This window comes from Mus caroli, unplaced genomic scaffold (assembly GCF_978045245.1).
Source record: "Mus caroli unplaced genomic scaffold, Mus_caroli_1 scaffold_4, whole genome shotgun sequence".
Classification (NCBI taxonomy): domain Eukaryota; kingdom Metazoa; phylum Chordata; class Mammalia; order Rodentia; family Muridae; genus Mus; species Mus caroli.
Window position 1 is genome coordinate 151,159,980 of NW_028227259.1, and position 20,418 is coordinate 151,180,397.

Here is a 20,418-nt window from a genome sequence, read left to right on the forward strand (position 1 = left end):
GAATGAAGGCACAGCAAGGTGCAGCGTCACCGTTCAGTGTGACAGACCTGATCATCAGACAGCACACGTCCTCAGTGTGAGGATATCTGGCAGAGTCACCCTCCCCAGAGCAAGTGGGCTAACTAGTAGAGGAAACAGAAGCCACCACGGGTCAGGACTGACTGACGCGGCGGATGCTGTGCCGAGGAAACATGAGGCGGGCTCCTGATGTCATTACAATTCAATTATTGAAAGCGGTTCTAGTAAGTAACACGAGAAAAAGTAAGAGAGAAACCGGTAATAACGTATTCTATGTAACCCAATACAACCCAGTGCATCCAAGACTCTGTCAGCTCAGCACACCGTGTGGGCCAAGCTTCAGGGACAGCCAAGGGCTGGAGGTATCGTGGATGAGGAAGACATAAGACAGCATAGGCTCTACGGTGTGTTCTGTCTGCAGGAGCAGGGGCAACGCGGGTGAGTGTGGGTGGGGCTCAGGCACAGCAGGCAGTGATGGCAGTGGCTCTGTGAATAGGGACACAGCTCTCAGATGAATGCCTGCGCTGCTCCAAAGCGGATGGCATTTACCTCCACCCAGAATGGCCGTTGCACCGCTACGTAAACATATCTGAGAAATTCTGGAAGAATGTAAGCTGAAGGCACAGAACAAATCAAAATATTCAGTTGTAAGTGCTTAGCTGACAAAGTACAAATATATCAACACTAACAGATCAGGGAGAAATTCCATTACAGAGACCCCGGAACAGTCAGTGTCCTCTGAGATTTTCATAAGAAAAATAATATTGAAAGACCCCCCCCCCAAATATTCACCAGACCACCAGGTTGGACATATTTTTATGTATAACAAAGTGGCAGTTATGATATCTGTTGGATGGCCACTTCCCAGAGAAATGACAGGTTTTATAAAGTCTTTAAAAAGTAGCAAGGCCGGTTACAAAATTGTACCTGGGGAGCAGGACGCACTGTTTCACGTCAATTGCACTTCAGGATCAAATTGCTTCATAGGTGATTGGGGGTGGGGCTCGGGCCGCATCCCTCCCTGGGGGTCTGTGTGTGTGCTGGCTGCGTGGTGACTGGGGAGCTCGGGGCTGAACAAGCCAGTAGCAACCACCATTGCAACCCTTATCTACCACAGAGAGACCTGTTTGGCTTCCTTCTTACTATGAATTTAGCTCGGAAGAACCAGCGACAGGGATACAAAGCCCAGCAATACCGGCTGAGGAGGTGGCTCGCCCGGTGGCTCGCCCAGCAGCTCGCCCAGCGGCACGCAGCCCGTACGATTATCACTGCCATCTGTCTCTGAGCTCACGTGTAAGTTAGCTCTGACTTTGAACGAGGTTTCTAAGTGGAACTTTTCAAGTATAAATATTAACCAGGCAAAGGTTGTCTCCTCTTATTTACTTTCTCATTATGCCGTCTAAGGGTCATCTGTGTTGAATAAAGGACAAACATAGCTTTCTAAACATTAAAAAAAAAAAGATAAAGAAAGTTAAGTGACCAACAGCGGAAGACACTAACATCTAAAATCTACTATTTCAGATTAAAAAAACAAAAACAAAAACAGAGCTTTTTGGTCTCTTGGGGGAAACTAAGGATTTCTAAAATACACAGGAACAAAAATCAAAGGCTCCCTTTCAACTTAGCTGTGGTGTGTGTGTGTGTGTGTGTGTATGCGCGCTTATGTTCACGAAGTCATGTTTTTTAATCACCTAGTTCAATTGCATAAATCACAAAAACTTCTCCAGACAAGATTGCCGCTGATAAATATAAACTCTAGAAATGACTTTTAGAAAAACGTCTCCAAACTCTTCCTACGCAACAAAGCTTTCCTTTTGAACAGAGTCTTCGTGCTCCTGGGCTGTTCCAGGCAACACAGCTTTGCCAGTTCCAGAAGTTGCCTCCCAGGTTGCTCTGTCCCTTCAATAGCATTATTCTTGACTCTCTACTATTTTAACCACAGTACATTATTTAAAAAGAAGTCTCATCAGTGGTGTCCGATTTATGTCTTCAGCTGAGGACTGAAGATCAATCGCAGTAGAAACAAACCCAAAAGTCACTTTATAAACTGTATAAAAATCTTGAAATGTTGGCACCAATGGAAAATGAGGAAAAACCTAAGATGCGCCCCTCCGCAGCTCTGTCTCCGGGGCAGGGGGTGCTGCGGATGCTGCAGCAGCGAGTTGCTGCGGATGGAGGAGTTGTGGGTGTAACTCGTTTCATGACTGAGCTGCTGCAGGCACAGAAGCCACTTTGGTCCAGCCAGGGACGGTCTTGGCAGCCACCAAGAGCATCTGAAATGAGCCCCTGGGGCTGGCGGAAGCCGATTCCGAGCCAAGGGGAAACACAGGGTGATGTCAGTGCTGTGGTCCTGTGTCACTGCCCAGCAGACATGCCACACTGGAGGGGCTTCCTTCACGGACCTGCACGAAGAATTGAGACTGGAGTCCAATGTCTCTATACGAGGCTGCCCGGCCAGCAGATGACCGTCAGAGTGACCTTGTTCCTCTGTTCTTTCAACATGGGCACCAGAGCAGAGTGACTCATGCCCACAGTCGACAGGCCATTTACTGCTACGATCATGTCTCCACACCTGAACAAAATACAAACAGGGGCAGAATTAGTGCCATTATCTCAATAGCACCACAAACACAGTCCTGGTGGTCCAGCATCGAGATCAGTTTGCTCTGGCTAACTGTCACAGGGCAGGGGTATTACCAACTGAGAAATGTCTCAAGTCTCTCCCTTAGCAATCAAAAGCAGCCGAGTCAACCTTCCCACAACTGGTGGGGACTTAAGGGTATGAAGAATAACGTCATTTGTGAGTCCATCTCTCTGAACAGTACCAAGTTAAGGCTGAGGAGACGGCTCATGGTATGGGCGCTCGCTCTTTCAAGGGACCTCGGGCTTGGTTCCCAGCAGTTCACAACTGTCTATAATTCCCGTTCCAGGGGATCTGACGCCTCCATGGGCACCTGCACTCCTGTGCACACACCACACAGACCCCAGTGTTGTGCCTGCCAGCACATTCACCCATTTGTTGAAACCTCACTACACATGGGGCCCACAATGGGGCTCTGGTTGCCATTCATGGATCTCACAAAGTCAGGCAGACATCGAGCCTCGGGAAATATTAACTGGCAGGATCAGACCTGCACGAGCTGCATGGGAAAGGCTCAGAGGCCACTGCCATTCCGAGGCACACTCAGACGGCTCGGGTTCAGATCTGGTCTAGACAAAGGCAGTACAGCTCCAAGGGGCAGGGATGGTATAAGACATGGCTTCAGACTCGCTCGGGGAGTAGCAGACTTTTCCTGTGATGAGGCCCCGTGGCCCATCCATAGTCTCCAGTACAGAAGAACTTAGCTTTGCCATGTTAAGTAGGCACATACAGCAAGTGAGCATGGCTGTGTAGAAATAACACTACACAGAGAGCAGGTGCGAGAGCCAAAACCCTCAGTTAGGTCAGGTCAGGTGCGACCCATGTGGTCTGCATCATTAATGAGAATGAGACTTACTTTAATCTCCCATCGTAGTAAGCAGGGGTTCCTAAGACGATGGTCTTAATGAAGAACGGCTGATTGGTGTGGTTCTCTTCATAGCCACCCACGATGCTGAAGCCCCAGCTTCCCAAGTAGCTTCTTCGTAAGACTATGTCGTGACAGCTGTGAAGGGCACTGCAAAGCAGCAGAGAGTACTGGTTAGCTCACATTGTTGTTAGAGCTCGAGTCTCTAGCCACATATGTAGCAGAAGATGGCCTAGGAGGCCATCATTGGGAAGAGAGACCCCTTGGTCTTGCAAACTTTATATGCCCCAGTACAGGAGAACGCCAGGGCCGAGAAGTGGGAGTGGGCGGGTAGGGGAGCAGGACAGGGGGAGGGTAAAGGGGACTTTCGGGATAGCATTTGAAATGTAAATGAAGAAAATATCTAATAAAAAATTGAAAAAAAGGGGCTGGGCGTGGTGGCGCACGCCTTTAATCCCAGCACTTGGGAGGCAGAGGCAGGCGGATTTCTGAGTTCGAGGCCAGCCTGGTCTACAAAGTGAGTTCCAGGACAGCCAGGGCTACAGAGAAACCCTGTCTCGAAAAACCAAAAAAAAAAAAAAAAAAAAAAAAAAATTGAAAAAAAGAAGACAATGATACAGACAGGAAAAAACAAACAAATAGCAGAAAGACCGCTCACACGTGTAAAAAACAGGCTAGTGTAACCCCTCTGACTACATGATTAGTGTGTGCGTGCGTGTGTGTGTGTGTGTGTACATGGGCACTAGGGTCAGACCCAGGGTCCCACATGTGCTAGGCGAGATGTACTGGCCCTGTCTGTACTACTGTCTGACAACCCATTCCCCAGCACGGATGTATCCCGAGGCAGGCTTGCTTCCTCCAGCTTTCCTTAGGTTCTCTTGCCAAGGGAAGACATGATCACATGGAGGGAGATGAAGTCAGGTATCATGCTACAACCACGAGACCCTAGGTGATCCCCAGTGCCCCAAAAGTAAGAAAAGGAGGAGGAAGAGGAAGAGCGGAGGGGACAGAAAGACATTTGGAAGGTGGCCCTTTCTGGAAGCATGCTACAGGGCGGTGCTTTAATTTAGAGGAAGGGCTGATATTGTCCCTTCCCCTGGACTCACAAGGACTCACACCTTTCCCGGAGACTCTAATGGAAGCTCGGCCTGGAGAACACCAACAAACACATTGTTCTCCATGAGCACAGAGATGCTACAGGCAAAGTGCTGTCTACTCATGGCTTGGAGGATGCTAGCCAGGGAGGGTGGGAGCACGCTACACTTATATGTCCAGAGGTCTATGAACCTGGGAATAAGCAGCAAGTAAGAGCTTAAAAACAAACAAAGTGAGATCCTTTTAACAAAAGTCCTCACTGGGAAGTGAAATCGGGTGTGCAGTGATCTTCATCATCAACCTGACTGGGCTGGGAATTACCTGGGAGACACACCTTTGGGAAGATGCACCCTGAGTGTGGATACCACCACCCCAGGGTCCCACACTGAATAAAAAGGGACAAAGAGGAGGTGCGCTGAGCACCAGCTGTCATCTCTGCTGCCTCAGGATGTCATGTGACCATCTGCCTCAGGATGCCCGTGACTAGCAAGTTGCCTCAGGCTCCATCCTCAGAGCCCAGCCCTACCCTCTCTGCCTTGATGGCCGCAGCCTCAGCATGTGAAAGAAACCTTCCTCCTCCTCCTCATGTTGCTTGTCAGATGTTTGTCCCCACCGGGACTAATACAAATATCAGAGACAAGGCTTTCTGGTTTCTAATCTGCTACAAATGACAAATGACCTCCAGCATGCTGCCACAACTCTTAGCTCATGGGTAGGGACTTCTAAAGAGGCTTCTGGCAAGCCCGAAGTCTCACCACTGGCCTAGATTCTCAGAAACAGTACAGTCACCGTCATAGCTCTGCATCCTTTACATTAAGCAGGCCAGCATCTGGTGTAGCAGGGCAGTGCAGGGGGAACTCACAGCCCACACACTAGCCTAGATTTATAGGCATCCATTCAGGCAAGCTCAAAAATGTATCTCACTATACTGTCAACTTGTGACAACTTGTCTAAAACCCTTTCTGAGCTGAGGGAGGGGCTGGCTCAGTTGTTAAAGTTCTTGCCTGGTAAGCTACAGGACCCACATAAAAAAAGCCGGACATGGGGCAACTTACATCTGTAACCACAGTGCTGGGCACGGGGCAGGGGCAGCAGCGCTAGGCAGACCCCAAAAGCTCACCAGCTACCAGCCTAGCCAAACGGTTCAGTGAGAGATGCTGCCTCAACAAGCAAAGGTGGAGAGCCATCAAGGAAGACAGTGGATGTTGATCTTCAGCCTACACACACACACACACACACACACACACACACACCCTCACACCACACACACTGATGCAAACAGATACAAGCACACAGATACACACACACACACAAACACACACACTCGTGGACACACACACACCCTCATACCACACACACTGATGCAAACAGATACAAACACACAGATACACACACACACACACACACACACACATGCACATACAGATGACACACATCCTTTCTTGCTATGCCTGGCATGCCATAGAATGCAATGCACAAGAGTGAGAACATGCAGCCCCCAAACCAGGCTGGCACAGAGACAGCTAAAGGCAGCAGCAGGGTCCCGGGATTTCCTAGGAGGTCGCTATTCTGACTGATCCCCCGTAGTCCGGGCAAACAGCTTCTAACCTCTTTTTTGTTGTTTTGTTTTGTTTTTGAGACAGCCCTGGCCATCCTGTAACTCACTATGTGGACCAGGCTGGCCTGCCTCTGCCTTCGGGTTCCATCCTTGTCTCCCAGCCACTCTGGAATGAGTCTGACTACCCAGGTATCAGCTGAACAAGACTCCTGAGTTCCCTGGTTTAGACAGTAGCTCTTGCAGCAGTGGGACAGTAATCATTTACGCCTGATTTTCAAAAAGGATCCATTCTATGTGAATGCCTGTTTCTTACATGTATGAATATGTGCACCCTGTATGTGCAGTGCCAGCGGGGACAGAAGAGGGTGTGCAGACAGTTGGGAGCCGTCACGGGGGTGCTAGGAACCAGACCAGGGGCCCTTGCAAGAACACCAAGTGCTCAGATCCACAGAGCCACCTCTGCAGCCTCTGAATTCCAGGGCTGATGCACTGATAAACATGTATGACACAGTCAGGTCACTTCTCCGATCATCAATCCCACTCCACAAGGTCATGCCATGTCTGTGAGACATCACTTCTAGGCCTTGGGATTGAAAACCAAGAAACAAAACCACCAAAAGCTCCCGGGAGCAAGCCAGAGAGCTGGGGCAGGAGCAAATAAACGCACCCCTCTGAGGTTTCTGCTGCTCTTCATGAGACAGCTCTTCACGGAGCGCACAGTGTGCGTGGACGCTCCTGGCTGCACGCTACCTTACCCCACATGAGGCAGGTGACTCAGAAACTGGTGCATCTTCCTGGTTTATTTTTATTTAGGAACCAGCAGCTTCATACTTGGCTAATAGTCAAACATGCTTCACCATGCTTTTTATAGATAATGAGAATCTAAATTACTTTAGACACAAATAAGCACGGTAACACACACTCTTCCTCTCAGCACCAGCGGCAACCATCGGGAGAAAGGCAAGCACCCCAGGGTGCCAAGGGAGGTTCCAATGTTTCCCTGGTCCCTACCAGCCAGCCAGAGAGCAGCTTGCTGGTCCCGTCTCCTTTGTTCGGTACAGACTCCGTTCTAACTACCTTTTTACAAAATGATTCTAAGCTCTTGGCTAGCCTAGGCTACAGAGTGAGACCCTGAGTCTGGACCCCAGAGCCCCAACAGAAAAGCCAGGTGTGGTGGTGTGTGCCTGTACTCTCAGCCCGTGTACAAGGGGGAGACACAGTGCTGCCCACCTCAAAAACACTAAACAAAACAAAAACCCCAAAACAACAACAAACAAAAATCCCTCCTTAAAGGGAATTGTCTTCGTTTTTACAAGAAGATACGCTTCTTTTGCTTTTATAATTTGTTGCACTTTACCTAACGCCCTCTCTACATACTGGGTGAGTTAACTGTGTAACTGATAAAGGTTAAAACACACTCACTCTGAGACATCAGACCGAGAGAGCTCTTGGTACCTTGGCAGCCCGAGCCACATGACCCAGGACGGTGACCAGCTGGCATCGTACTCGTTCTCACTGAAGGCGCTCGGCTGCTCCTCGGAGGCCTGAGCTGCTTCCTCGGCAATCTGCACTTCCAGGGCCTTGAGGATGACGGCCGGAGACGCAGCGCTGGCTTTCAGCATGGCCACAGCCTCGCTGTGACTTAGGTTGGTCAGGTCAATGCCGTTGATGTTCAGCAACACGTCACCTGTGCCGTTGGGAAGGCCAGGAGAGTGAGTGACCCTAGTACCACGTGACTCCCCGAAGCTCCTGCTTGCCAACTAATTGACGGGGTGGTTTTAAGAGCTTGGATGGGTGGAAGTGGGGTTTTACAAAAGCATTTGTATTTTCTGTGCTACCAAGGACAACTCATAGGAAACATTTTAAAACAGCTTGGAACTCAAACAAGGTCAGACTCCAGAGGAACACACTGTGGCTTGAAGCACCTTGTGAGGCCCCCGAGTCTGAGTCACCATCTGGGTAGCTGTGTACAAGATGAGGGTGACAACTTCTCTCTTGAGCTTCTGAGAGCTCTACAGTTCTTTCTGAACACCAAACCATCTGATCCTTTGCTCTTAGAAATAACTTTTTTTAAAAAACAGATTCTATTTAATATTGCACAATTTTATACATACAGGGCACACATCCCAGAACATGAGAGCAGCCACTCTCGGGACACTTGGTGATATGAAACATCGTCCCTTGCTTGAAGGGGAACAGCATGTTTGTTAGTCTCCCAAGTTAGATGAAATAAAATAAGATAAAACAATAAAAAGGAGACATGGGGATTATTAAAGGATACAAGTGTAGTGGGTTGGTCTGACGCTGCTATATATTCAAACGTTAAGTACTGCTCCCCAAGACGTGGCTGCCTCCATGAGCAGATCCTCCCATATACCAAGTGATGCTACGTGAACCTTGCTCCCCAGTTGGTCAATAAAAGGCTAGAGCCTGTGACTGGGCAGTGGAGGGAGAAAGGTAGAACTTGAGGACGGAGTGAGGAGTCTCAGGTGAGGCCAAAGGGAGGAGAAAAAAAGAACACGGAGGTGGTGGCTGCTGCCATGAGAGGAGACGGACCATGAACATGTGGCCAGGAGAAACAGCAAGTAATGAGGGACATAACGGCTGGGATGTAAGTTAGAATCGCGTCAAACCTGCCCTTCTAGGCTTCTGGCTTATAACAACCAGACTGTGTCTTTTGTGTAGGCTAACTACAGTGTTTTACTCCTCTTATGTAAAGGGGCTGAGAAAGGTTAGAGTTGTTCAGATGGTAGTGGTAGCACATGTGTTGCATCCGGTACAGAGAGAACATAAAACGGGGAGCTTGTTAAGCTGGGAATCTGCAGGATTTTTTTCTCTTCATTGCACTTCCTGTGTGAATCAGGTATTTGGCTTATTTTTTGCTGTTGTGTAGAACAACATTTTGCTCTGTGAACCTGCGCTCGGGGCCCACTGCAGGTTAGGGGACGGGCGCCCCTGTCGGGCTTCATTGTTTGCTGCAGCATGGAGTGGTGGCAGGGCTCCTGCAGGAAAAGCGCACATTGTGACCGTGTTAGCTTGACTCGGGAGCCACTATTTATGGAGGAGTGGCTGTCACAAAAACAATCCTTTTGTATAGTTCTCGAGGAGAGGCGGGGTTTGGAGTGTTATTTTGTGTAACTCAACTTCTGAGAGCACTACAAAAATAAACAAATAGCTGTGGAGTCAAAAAAAAAAAATCTTGGGAAGCACTTGCTCCCATGTGTGCTCAACAACAAAACCAAAACAAACCAAAACCCAAGAAGGAACTGAACTGTCACCAAATTCTATAATTGGCCAAGTAACTTAAGAAAAAATAGTAGCCTTGTTGAAATACACGCCCAGCAACGTGGGCTTTGGTCTGCCCGCCGCAGAGCACCACCACCGTGCCAGAGAACATTTTAGAGCAGTCTGAGGGCATCTGAACCCTGTCTCTGGCAAGCAGTCGGGTGAGCTGTTTTCCATGCAATTGCCGCCTTAGGAGAAATGTCTATTTCTGTCCCTAAATTAGGTAATTTATGGTTTTAACGGATTTGGAAAAGTTCTGTACGATTCCTTGCCATGGCAAGTACACATACATAAATGTATGATTTGTAACTGTTCATCCCACTCTGCAGGTTACCTAAGACATCGCTGCCTAAGTACAGGTCATAAGACTTGGTCTGTGGGCTCCTCACAAGGAAGGGCCTTAGTTTTTACACTGGGTCTTAAATTCATTGTGAGTTTGCTTGTGTGAGGTTGGGGAGGGAGCCCACCGTCATTCCTGGGAAAATAACTTTTCAGCTTTCATTTTCTTCCCATGTGAACCTCACCATAGAGACTGCTGTTCTGGCATGGCAACCGTGCTCAATTACATGGTTTCCCTTGTGCACATTAACAGACTTGAGAGGGGCCGTGAGTGTGAAGGAGTCAAATCTCTGAAACTAGCTTTGTCCGCCACACACTCGCTGGGATGTCGGAACCCCTGTCTTCTTCGCTGAGTTCTGGGCTTGGATGGCAGGCGCTTTTCCCTGCTCGGCCATCACACAGGCCCTGGGTGCTTTACTGTACCCAGCACTGTATTTCAGGGACATGGTCTTCAGCACTACCTGCCAGGGCTGGGGGCGCAAGAATCTCAGAGGCTCTTTTCCAAGATAAAAATCAGCCGACGGTCCGAGTAACTGCAGAGTCTTGAACCACGGTCAGGGTTAATTCCTAACCTTACAGAAGAACATGATGTTTTCTATACAAGGACACTTTTAAAAGAGTTTTAAAAGTCAGGTTTAACATGAAACACAGTAATTACTCCTTAAAAATGTGACTGTACTTCTAAGATTGGACCTTTCAGAGCTTCCAGGACCCTGCCTGCCTTACCTCTCTTGATCCTGCCGTCTCGAGCGAGGCAGCCGTGGGGTGGCACGCTGGTCACAAAGATGGGCAGCTCACCACTCTTGCTCCCTCTGCCCCCAGCAACCGTCATCCCGAGGGACTCATGCGGCTCCTTCTTTACGGTGATGTGCTTCTCCTGGCACGTGACGCACCGGGTGAGGTCCTACGGTGCAAGGGAAGGCCTTGGATTTACCTGAAACTCACTCTGGCTGGCCTTGAACTCACAGATATCTGCCTGCCTCTGTCTCCTGAGTGCTGGCACTGCAGACTGTGCCACCACTGCCCAGCCAATAGATGGGGATTTTAATACCATGAAACCACACACTATCCATGTGTCTGTCAAAGCTTGCGATTCCCAGTCTCAGTGTTCACACAGCTAATTCTCTTACTGTAGGCAACGTGCCTAGCTACTAACCACAGACTTTATCATGTTCTCACGATGCATTTTTAGTGGTATAACTGATGATCACATCTAAGCAGGCAAGCCGAGAAGAACCTGCTTCCAGGTAGCACTAAGCACATGGACTTTCCCGGAGGGTCACTTCTTGTCACTCACCACACAGATGAGAAACTACAGTGGCTGACGTGGGAGGAGACTCTCAGACTGTGAACCCCAAACACCTAGGCTCAGATCCCCAACAAAATGACAGTCTGCATTTCAGGCTTAAAACAAAAAACAGACAAAACCCAACCAACCAAACAAAACCAAAAAAACCCGACTTTACGTTGTGTTGTGACTGGTAGGCATACACAGGCCTACGCTTACACCTTTTTGGGGTAATGGTGATCCTTAGAGGGCCACAGGGGTTGAAGGAGAGACCCGCCCCTCACCTTGTGTGAGCCTGGTCGGCTGTGCGAGGGTGGTTGAACGTGGTTGCTGCTGCTGTGTGCTCCGGCCTCACGGCTGCCATTGCTGAGCTGAGGCTTCCCTGGTCTGGCAATTGTTAAGTTCACCCTCTCTCCACTGGCCTGGGGAAGACAGTTCATCACTACCCATTACGGATGATTGCTTAAAGATCGCCAGTGGAACCCATTCTCTTCTCTCTCATCAAGGCAAGTTCTCACTGAGTAGCTCAAGGCTGGGGGCTCCAGCCTCAGGCCAGTGAATGCTACCACCGCGCAGTGCTTGGGATACTGTGATTTTCTGTGTACCAGTTAGTCCCTAAGCAAAGCCTCATGGGCAGTCACTACCTGGTTGCAGGAGGGTCACAGGCTAATATTTTCAAACCTTTTACATGGAAACATACACTCTCTCTCCCTCTCTCTCTCTCTCACACACACACACACACACACACACACACACAGAGTCATACAAATATACACAGAGAGAGAGACACACACATGCATACATGCAAAATTAAATTTAATATAAAAATTGCTGTGTTTTCTGCTCTTCAGTTGGAAAATAAGTGACAAACAGCTTTGATACTGCACTAAGCCATTCACCCCACCAGCAGCAGCTCCAGGCTCTGAGAGGCAGATGATTGCTACGTTGCACTGTGGGGAGTGTCAGGTGGCTACTGGGCTTTCTTATAATACACGCTCATTGTCATTACTGTTCATACCCAGAGCTCCAAACGAGCATTTCAGCCGTCCTTGGAAACTGCTTTGACAAGTTTACTGGTTGACGTGAACCCTTGTTTCTCTTGAAATGACATAAAACTGAGGTGTTTACACTGTACAAACAGGCGCTCCAAAGTCCATGGGACCACAGGCTCTAGGAAAACAGTCCACAATACCCTAAGCAAGCGGCACGCACACACACACACACACACAGCTCTGTTTAGGGAATTATATATAACAGCGTAGATTCTGAAGGCTGCTTTTTAGATAACCATGTCTGATTTTCCAGAGAAACATCGCTGGTCCTGGTTATGCGCCAGTGAAAACAGACACGGCCGTGTGAGGAACCAGGCTCAGGACTGGGCATTTACCTGAATAATCTGGGCAGCGAGCTCTGGGGTCCCATGCTTCAGGTCATGCCCGTTGATGGCCAGCACCCGGTCATTGCTGTTGAGCCTGCCGTCCTGCGCTGCCAGCCCCCCTTCCAGGAGGTCAAGAATGAAAACGCCCGGCTCATCTGTCCTTCGGACTAGTTTAATGCCGAGCTGCTCTGCCGAGTCTCGCTTGTGGAGCAGCACTTGGAAGACCTCGTCCCGCGGCGCGCCGCCGTCAGTGTGGCTGTTGGCACGGCTGCCGAAGCGCCTCTCCCGCAGCACTGTCAGCTGCAGTGTGCTGCAGGGCTGGGAAAGCACAGCCCGGGCGTGGTTGTGGGACACGTTGCTGATGTCGTAGTTGTTAACCTACGACAAACAGACAAACAGAACTCCTATGACCAGTGCATTACAGTATTCTATATTCCTAACTTGAGGAAATGTCCAGATGACATCTCCAAAGGAAACCAATATGGAGAAAACACTACAGGATCCCTTATCTACAAGGAAAAGGCCTCTAAAGACTTACAGCAGAGAATTTAAAATGCACTACAGCACAGTGTTGTACTTAGGACACAGAAGTCGTTGACAGTCTGGGATTACAGTCCTTGGGTCTGTTAGTTATTTGTTGGTAACCTGGGGGAATATGGAATTTGGCTCCTCAGGGTCCACTCTACTTCTCAGAACCAGTGTGAGAGAGAGCAGGCTAGCTACATCCCGGCAGGGCAAGCCACATCAGACAGCTCTAGTGCTCCTAGGCTCGCAGGCTCAGGTTCCTGGACTTCAAAGCTGCTTTACCTAATGAAACACACTTACTTTAGACAAAATAAATCATTTTACTTCTTAAAAAGTTGCACATTCTGAGTGACTTTTAAAGTATGTAATTACAATTCCACTCTAATTATCAGCATACCCATATAATGCATATTTAATATGCCGAGTGTAATTCAATATTCATGTACTCATTAGAATGTACAGCCTTGATACAATTACAGCGACTGATCTTTGAACATGTAACATATCACTTAGGAAAATAGTCCAGCTTCAATTACCCATCTAGGAGGTGAGTATAATTTTCGTATTTATCACAATTAGAGTTCTCTGAATCCATCAGAGATAAAAACCAATGTTGTCTAAGCACCTCTAATGGGAGAGCTCTGGGTTAGTACTGTGACATCAGGAGCCCGGGCACGTGTGCGCGCCGCTACACAAAAGGCCTTCCTTCTCTTGGCTACCTCGGATGGGCAGTTAGAGCTCTTTGAATTGGGCTGTTTGCTTTATTCTGAGTTTGACAGTTTTGAACACTATTGCCTTGTTAATTCTTGTCTACAGATGGATACCTTTTAAAATCCAGTCATCAAATCTTCAGGCACCGTACACGAGCTTACTGTTCTCGCATGTTTATAGCATTTGTGCAGGCAGCAGCAATTCCAAGACATTGACAGAATCGATAACACTGGATGGAGGTGGTCCAGGCCGCCGACAGGACCCGTGGGCCTGTCATCATTTTAGTGGCTCTGCTGCTAGCTGATACCTTTGTGTTCACACTTTCCATCTTCAGACGGTCACACGGGATAAAAATGCTGGGCCGAAAACCCGGTCTGTTCTGCAGTCAGAAGCATGCAGCCTGCTTTCTCTGCAGAGCAGGCTGGGGGGACCCAACTATGAAAAGACTCCTTCTCTAAGAATGCATGCATGGCTGTCAGTGAGACTGAGAGAAGACAGACTGTAACAGACTGTTTCTTGATTTTGTACAAAGAGCAAAAACAGCAAATGCTGTCGTGCATTTTGACTAAATATGGTCTTTGTTAACCAACAGGACGTCAGTCACTGATGTTCCCCATCAAACCAAAAATATTTACTTTTAATGTTCTAGAAGTTGTATCTCTGTTAATAATATTGACATACTTTATAAAGAGCAGCATTTTTCCTCTAAAATTACTCAAAGGCTGCATATGAATCTCTGGAGAGGTGTATGAAGCTGTGAGAGCAAGGCTCCCCTTGGAAAGATGCCACTGCATTGAGTGTGTGCATGTGTGCACGCACACACACACACACACACACACATGGTTTAATATGGAAAACTCGAGATACTCCATTAACTGCATGTTTACTGAGATAAAACTACAGTGTAGCTGCCACTAGTCTGTAAATGGACCACTTCATTGCACGGGGATTTTCAGATTGGCACACTTCCGTTTAAAAAAAAAAAAAAAGACAAAAGCATCCACTTAAAAGTATTGTTAGGCTGGGCGTGGTGGCGCACGCCTTTAATCCCAGCACTCGGCAGGCAGAGGCAGGCGGATTTCTGAGTTCAAGGCCAACCTGGTCTACAAAATGAGTTCCAGGACAGCCAGGGCTATACAGAGAAACCCTGCCTCGAAAAACCAAAAACACAAAAAAACAAACAAACAAAAAGTATTGTTAGAAAGGCCGGATGAGGGGTGGCAGGGCTGCAGTAAAGGCCAAGGCGTCAGGCTGTGCAGGAGGAGTGTACCTGGGAAACAGCTTTCAGAAGGCCTGTAAATGTAGAACAGGAGGTAGGAACCAGGAATACAGGCCAAGTGTCCTCAAAGTGGTGGCAGCCTTGTGCAGCCAGAGGACACACACAGATGACAGAAAAGATACAGTACATGCAAACGGTAGACCAAAAGCAATTTGAAGTTCAGTCTGTGCCAGCCACACCAGTGGCCTGGAAAGGCGTGGGGCCTGAGGACTAAAGAGAAAACACGTGGTCGAGTGGACAGACACACTAATGCTGTGGATCCCCAGTGAAAACCCCTTCCCTGCCTGCTGCCCGAAGCCTGGTCCCTTCTCTTCCTGGTCTACAGATTCCTCCCGGGACAGCTAAGTTCCTAGACAATGCAGATTTCTTTTGCTACAGGGGACGACTATTCTCAACAGGATGTCACAGCCAAGTTTACTCTTCTGTCGCCCTTTGGACCAACTGAGTGTCTTCCCTGTCATACCTGACAAGTCTGAACCACAAACCAGACCACTGGGCACTGTGGCAGACACCGGAGAAAGACTGTGCACACCGTTAAACTTCAGGGACACCTTAGTGTGGTGGATCATGCGCAGAAGTGTGATCAGAAACCAAGGGCACGGGGTCAGTGTGGGAAGAACGGCTGGACAGTGTGCAGAGGCAAGCGCACAGACCGGAGCACGGCCTGAGAGCAGGCTCAGGAGAGAGAGCTGGTTTCCCAGTGGAAAGGCAGGAAGGCTGGCATGCTCGACCTTCCAATGGGAAGAGATGCTCTTGTGAGGGCAGGGCAGACTTTTACTTTTAAAATGTATCCCTGGAGCACTGTAGGGAAGAACTCTGATTAGAAAGTGAGGCTACAGCCAAGTGGTGGCGCACACCTTTAATCCCAGCACTAGGAAGGCAGAAGCAGGCGGATCTCTGAGTTTGAGGCCAGCCTGGTCTACTGAGCGAGTTCCAGGAGAGCCAGGGCTACACAGAGAAACCCTGTTATAAAAAACCAAGACGAGGCTGCCTGAGGTCCTTGGACCGTGACTGCCGTTGGCAATGAGGGCTGCAGGGGCATCACCCTGTAAGTGAACAACCTGGAGTCAGGGAGGAGAGCGGGAGTCAGGATACTGGAAGGAGTGTGGGAGGCCTGGACTGGAGAGGTAGCAGGGAAAGAGGGAGGCCTTGGAGGAGGGAGGCGGGCCTTGAGCTGGAGCTCTGAGAAGGCAGTCTTCCTCTTGTGCGTGAATATTTTTCTGTTAGAAACTATTCTTTTTCCCCCCTTTTTAAAATCACAGGGACTCGAGTGGCCAGGGCGGTTTTCCTATGAAACAGGACACTCATTGTCCCTGTCCTTTCAGTAATGTCTTCTAACAACAGAAAAATATCTGGTCCTATGCTAGTGCTTTGGGGTGGTGGCGGGGGAGAGATAGCTGTGTCTTCCTAAAGGCAGTACTCTAGGGGACAACAGAGCAGCGACGGAACACCCAGAGCTGGATGCAGGGAACGACTGTTCTGACTTTACCCAGCATTCTGCGGTACAAGCTGGTTTAACGCAGGCTGAGTGTACAGACCTGGGTTGAATTCCCAGGATGGTGCAAAAACTTATTGTCAGCAGCCAGTGCTGGGCAGGTCTGTCTGTCACATTCCAGCCACCAGGGAATGGATGGATCAGTCAGACCTGCAGGGACGAAATGGACAAAAACCTGGGTATAAAATAAAAGCCATGAGAAAGAAAGGTCTGTCCTGGTCGGTTGTGGCCCTAGAATAGCCAGAAGTGTCCAAGCCAGAAGTGTCCAGTGTCCTACACGCCAGGGAGCCCCCACACCAAGTGCCCAGTCACACATAAAACTGGAATTAAAGCGAGAGAGGAAAATAGCTGGGTATGGTGGCGCAGACCGGTAGCCCCAGCCACAGGAGGCAGAGGCTGGTAAACTGAGTTTGAGGCCAGCTTGATCTACATTATCACGATCTAGGCCAGTCAGCGCTTCATCAGTCAGAGCTTCATAGTAAGACCTGCCTCAGAATAAACACACACACACACACACACACACACTTAAAACCAGCAAAACCAACTTTCCTATAATTCAGTTTCGACAACATCACAGTTGTCTAAGTCGTGGTGGAGCTGATACCTGGAGAATCTGGTCTCCGGCAAGGAGCCTTCCATCTCTGGCGATGACCCCGTCCCGGTAGACTTCCTGAATGACGATGTTGATCAGTGGTGTCTCGTTGCCGCCCACGATGCTGATCCCTAACTGGATGTACGGGTTGGAGCGGTGGATCTCAATGGTGGTGATCTCTCCTTCTGGTAAACTCAGCGGCTGCTGTACAGCTGCCAAGTCAAAGAGAGAGCAGTGCTGACGTGCAGGTATTCCCCAGCTCAACACAGGGGCTTGTGGATGAACAGAGACTATGCCAATAAAACCACTCTCCAGGGCAACTGTCTGGACAGGACACAAGCGCGTGCTGGAAGGAAGGGCAGGGGAGGAAAGGCAAGGGAGGCCAGATACACCAGGGAGAGGTGTGCACCTACAGTCAGCTGCCGCGCTCTCCTCGAAGGCGGGGTTGTCCAGGCCAGGCTCCTCGGTCCACACAGGAAGAGGCGCCGGTGTCAAGTTCCTCTCGCCAGGCACGGTGCCCGAGCAGTCCGTTTCTGGGGGTGAGGTGCCTGGAGGATCTATGACAGTAGATCCGGTTTCACCCTCAATCTGTGTCTGAGTTTGACTCGTTTTCCTTCTCTCTAAATCGACTCTCCGGTGAGAGGCTCCAGGACACCTAGAAAGAGCAGCAGGTGCTTTTCAGATGAGAAGAAGTTGGGTATGGAGAAGGGGTGGACGGGGTTGACCAACAGCGCACACCTGAACAAATACACAGCCACTGCTTATGCACAAGGGAGCCTGGAGTACCCACAATTCAGCACACGGTTCTGATCCTAATCCCTGTCCAAACCAAGTTCTCGCTACTCTACCTGGCGGGCAAATTCAGGAAAGACATGAAGACAACAACAGCCAAAAGCCAATACTCAGGTAGACACTGGTTGCCTGGAAGTATCCCAAGAGTCCCGTCTGTCTGCACTGAGAGAATGGGTGCGAAACCTGGACCAAACAGCGCTTTTCCCAGGCCAGGGTTCTCAGCCAGGGGTGGCAATCTGCAGGCTTCTTCACGTGACTGTGCCACACTTGCGAGCACGCACACACTGGAAGCTTTACAACATGTGAAGGGCTCTGCTAAACACACGAGACAAAATGTATCTCCTTAGTTTGTTAAGTCTGAATCTCAAGATAGGCAATGTGAGCTGAATAAGAACTGCTACCATGTTTTTATCTAAGCACATGACAGGTAGAGAGGCTCATTTATACTCAGAAGCAATGACACGTTTAGACAGAAGCCCCTCTTGCTGGTCTTGCTGGCCAGAGTATACTGACACCCCTTTTACCTACACACCAGCTGGCTATGGCCATCAGTCACATGCAGAATGAAGGGCGGGAGACACGGACAGAGTCAGTGAAGATCCAGAGCCACAGCAGAGCACACGCTGAGGGTCACAGACTTGCTTTCAATGACAGTATTTAAAAATTCCGAAATTTTCACTGTCACAAAGCACAGGACAGATTCAGTTAAGACTGAAAGCTAGCCTAGGCCATAAATCAACACATTTCCCCCCAGAAGCCAAGCATGGATATATAGATAGATAGAAAACCGCTTTCGAGTACTGTGAAGGGTGAACAGGGAAGTGCCTCCCCCTCCTCCTCCCCTATACCCTGCCGTGGAGGGACTCAGCTGAGTCTCCATCTTGGGCTGCTGAGCAACACTCCAGGAACTGTTCTCGAGAATGCCTGGCAAATCATTTTGAAAAAGAGATCAAGGAACACAGGAGCGTAGGTGGATTAACCAGAGCCACGTTTGAAAGCTACCTCGCAATGAGGGAAAGAAGCAGAGGCAATGGGGTGGTGGGACTGCAGATGGGATCAGAGCTGAGTTCCATGAGACTGACGAAGGGGATTACACGGAAGTAACCCCCTCCCCAGGAGACGGAAAGAGGAGTCTACGGAACAGGGAAAAACTGTCACCAGGAACACATCAGCCAGGTGGTTCATTAGCAAGCTCTCAAATCATTGATGAATGAATACTTGCACTGATGAAAACAACAGACAATTCATGCAGAATGAACATGGGTGGCCATTATCACTCAAGTGCTGAGTGTCCTTAGCCATCGAGGCATCTTCTCACCCCATCGGGAATGGCCTCCCCCCAAGAAAACACACCAGAGGCAACGAGTGAGCTCAGAAAGGGTGTGCAGGCAGAGGGGCCTCAGATTGCTGCTTCCGAGAAGGTCAATGTGCAGCCTCAGTGGGGTCAGTGTTGAGGCTCCTCAAAAATCCAAAACAAGACCACAGAAACAGCAAGTGGAATTCAGAAGCCGGCAATACCACTCTTGGTACACCCCTGGCGTACATGACACCAACACACCAGAGACACTTGCACGTTTGTTGCTGTGTTATTCACGGTAGCTCTTGAAATAGAACCAGCCCCGACATCCATCAATGACGGATAAAGAAGACGACATGTACACGTAATGACATTTTCTTCAACCATGAAAACTGAAAACCATGACACCCACCGGAGGATGGATCACACTGTACAGTAAGTCAGCTGTGGAAAGACGACTACTGCACGCTCTCTCACATACACTCTCATGTGTGGATAAGGTCAGGAGAGTAGACAGAGGGTATGAGAGGGTAGCCATCTTATGGGAGGGGAGGGAGGAAGGACACGTGATGGAATACGTGTGATATGAAAGTACGATTATTTGGCAGGAAGCCAGGGATGGGCAGTCCCGGAGGAACAGAAATAAGAACAAGATATAATAACACATGTCAGTATACTTTGTTCTGTTTATGTGCACACACGTATGAAAATGCCATGACAAACCTCTCGCTCTCTATGCTCACTTGAAAATACTTTTCTAAAAGCCAGGTATGGTGGTCCACACCTTTAATCCCAGCATACAAGAGGCAGAGGCAGGGAGAACTCTGTCAATTCAAGGTCAGCTCGGTCTACAGAATGAGACCCTAATCTCAAAGAAAAAAAAATTTTTTTTAAAAAATTTAATTTCCAGAACACATTATTACACGTAAGTATCCATGTTAAATGGGTAACAGCTAATTTCAGTGGCAGTACATGCCTTTTACCCCAATACTCAGGGGGCAGAGGCCAGCCTGATCTACATGAACAGAGTTAGCTGAACTAACAGCCCTATAAGGTATACAACGCCTATCCTAGTGCTATTGAATACATTAAAAAAAAAAAAAGAATTTAAAATTGGAAAAATCTAAGCTTGCTACAAAGGAAGAAGCAATCATGCTAACATTCCCGATGGGACAGGCAGATCCTTAACAACAGGAAACCACCCATAGGACAGGAAAAGACTAAAATGGCATCACAGGAAAACATTGGGATAAGGGCTTC

At 48.9% G+C, this 20,418-nt stretch overlaps 1 protein-coding gene across 4 annotated transcripts in view; it reads right to left on the bottom strand.

Moving 5' to 3' along the window:
• Positions 1-208: 208 nt before the first annotated feature.
• The window catches only part of Lnx2 (ligand of numb-protein X 2), a 61,137-nt gene continuing 40,927 nt past the window's right edge, over positions 209-20,418 (bottom strand). For all 4 annotated transcript variants that reach the window (XM_085837444.1, XM_021161839.3, XM_029477262.2 and 1 more), the window contains 8 exons: positions 17,483-17,724; positions 17,082-17,281; positions 12,477-12,845; positions 11,374-11,511; positions 10,528-10,705; positions 7,633-7,864; positions 3,516-3,674; positions 209-2,590 (listed from right to left, as the gene is read on the bottom strand). In XM_085837444.1, coding sequence (XP_085693570.1) covers positions 2,455-2,590; positions 3,516-3,674; positions 7,633-7,864; positions 10,528-10,705; positions 11,374-11,511; positions 12,477-12,845; positions 17,082-17,281; positions 17,483-17,724 — 1,654 coding nt within the window. In that variant the 3' untranslated portion in view covers positions 209-2,454. The remainder of the gene's footprint in view (positions 2,591-3,515; positions 3,675-7,632; positions 7,865-10,527; positions 10,706-11,373; positions 11,512-12,476; positions 12,846-17,081; positions 17,282-17,482; positions 17,725-20,418) is intronic.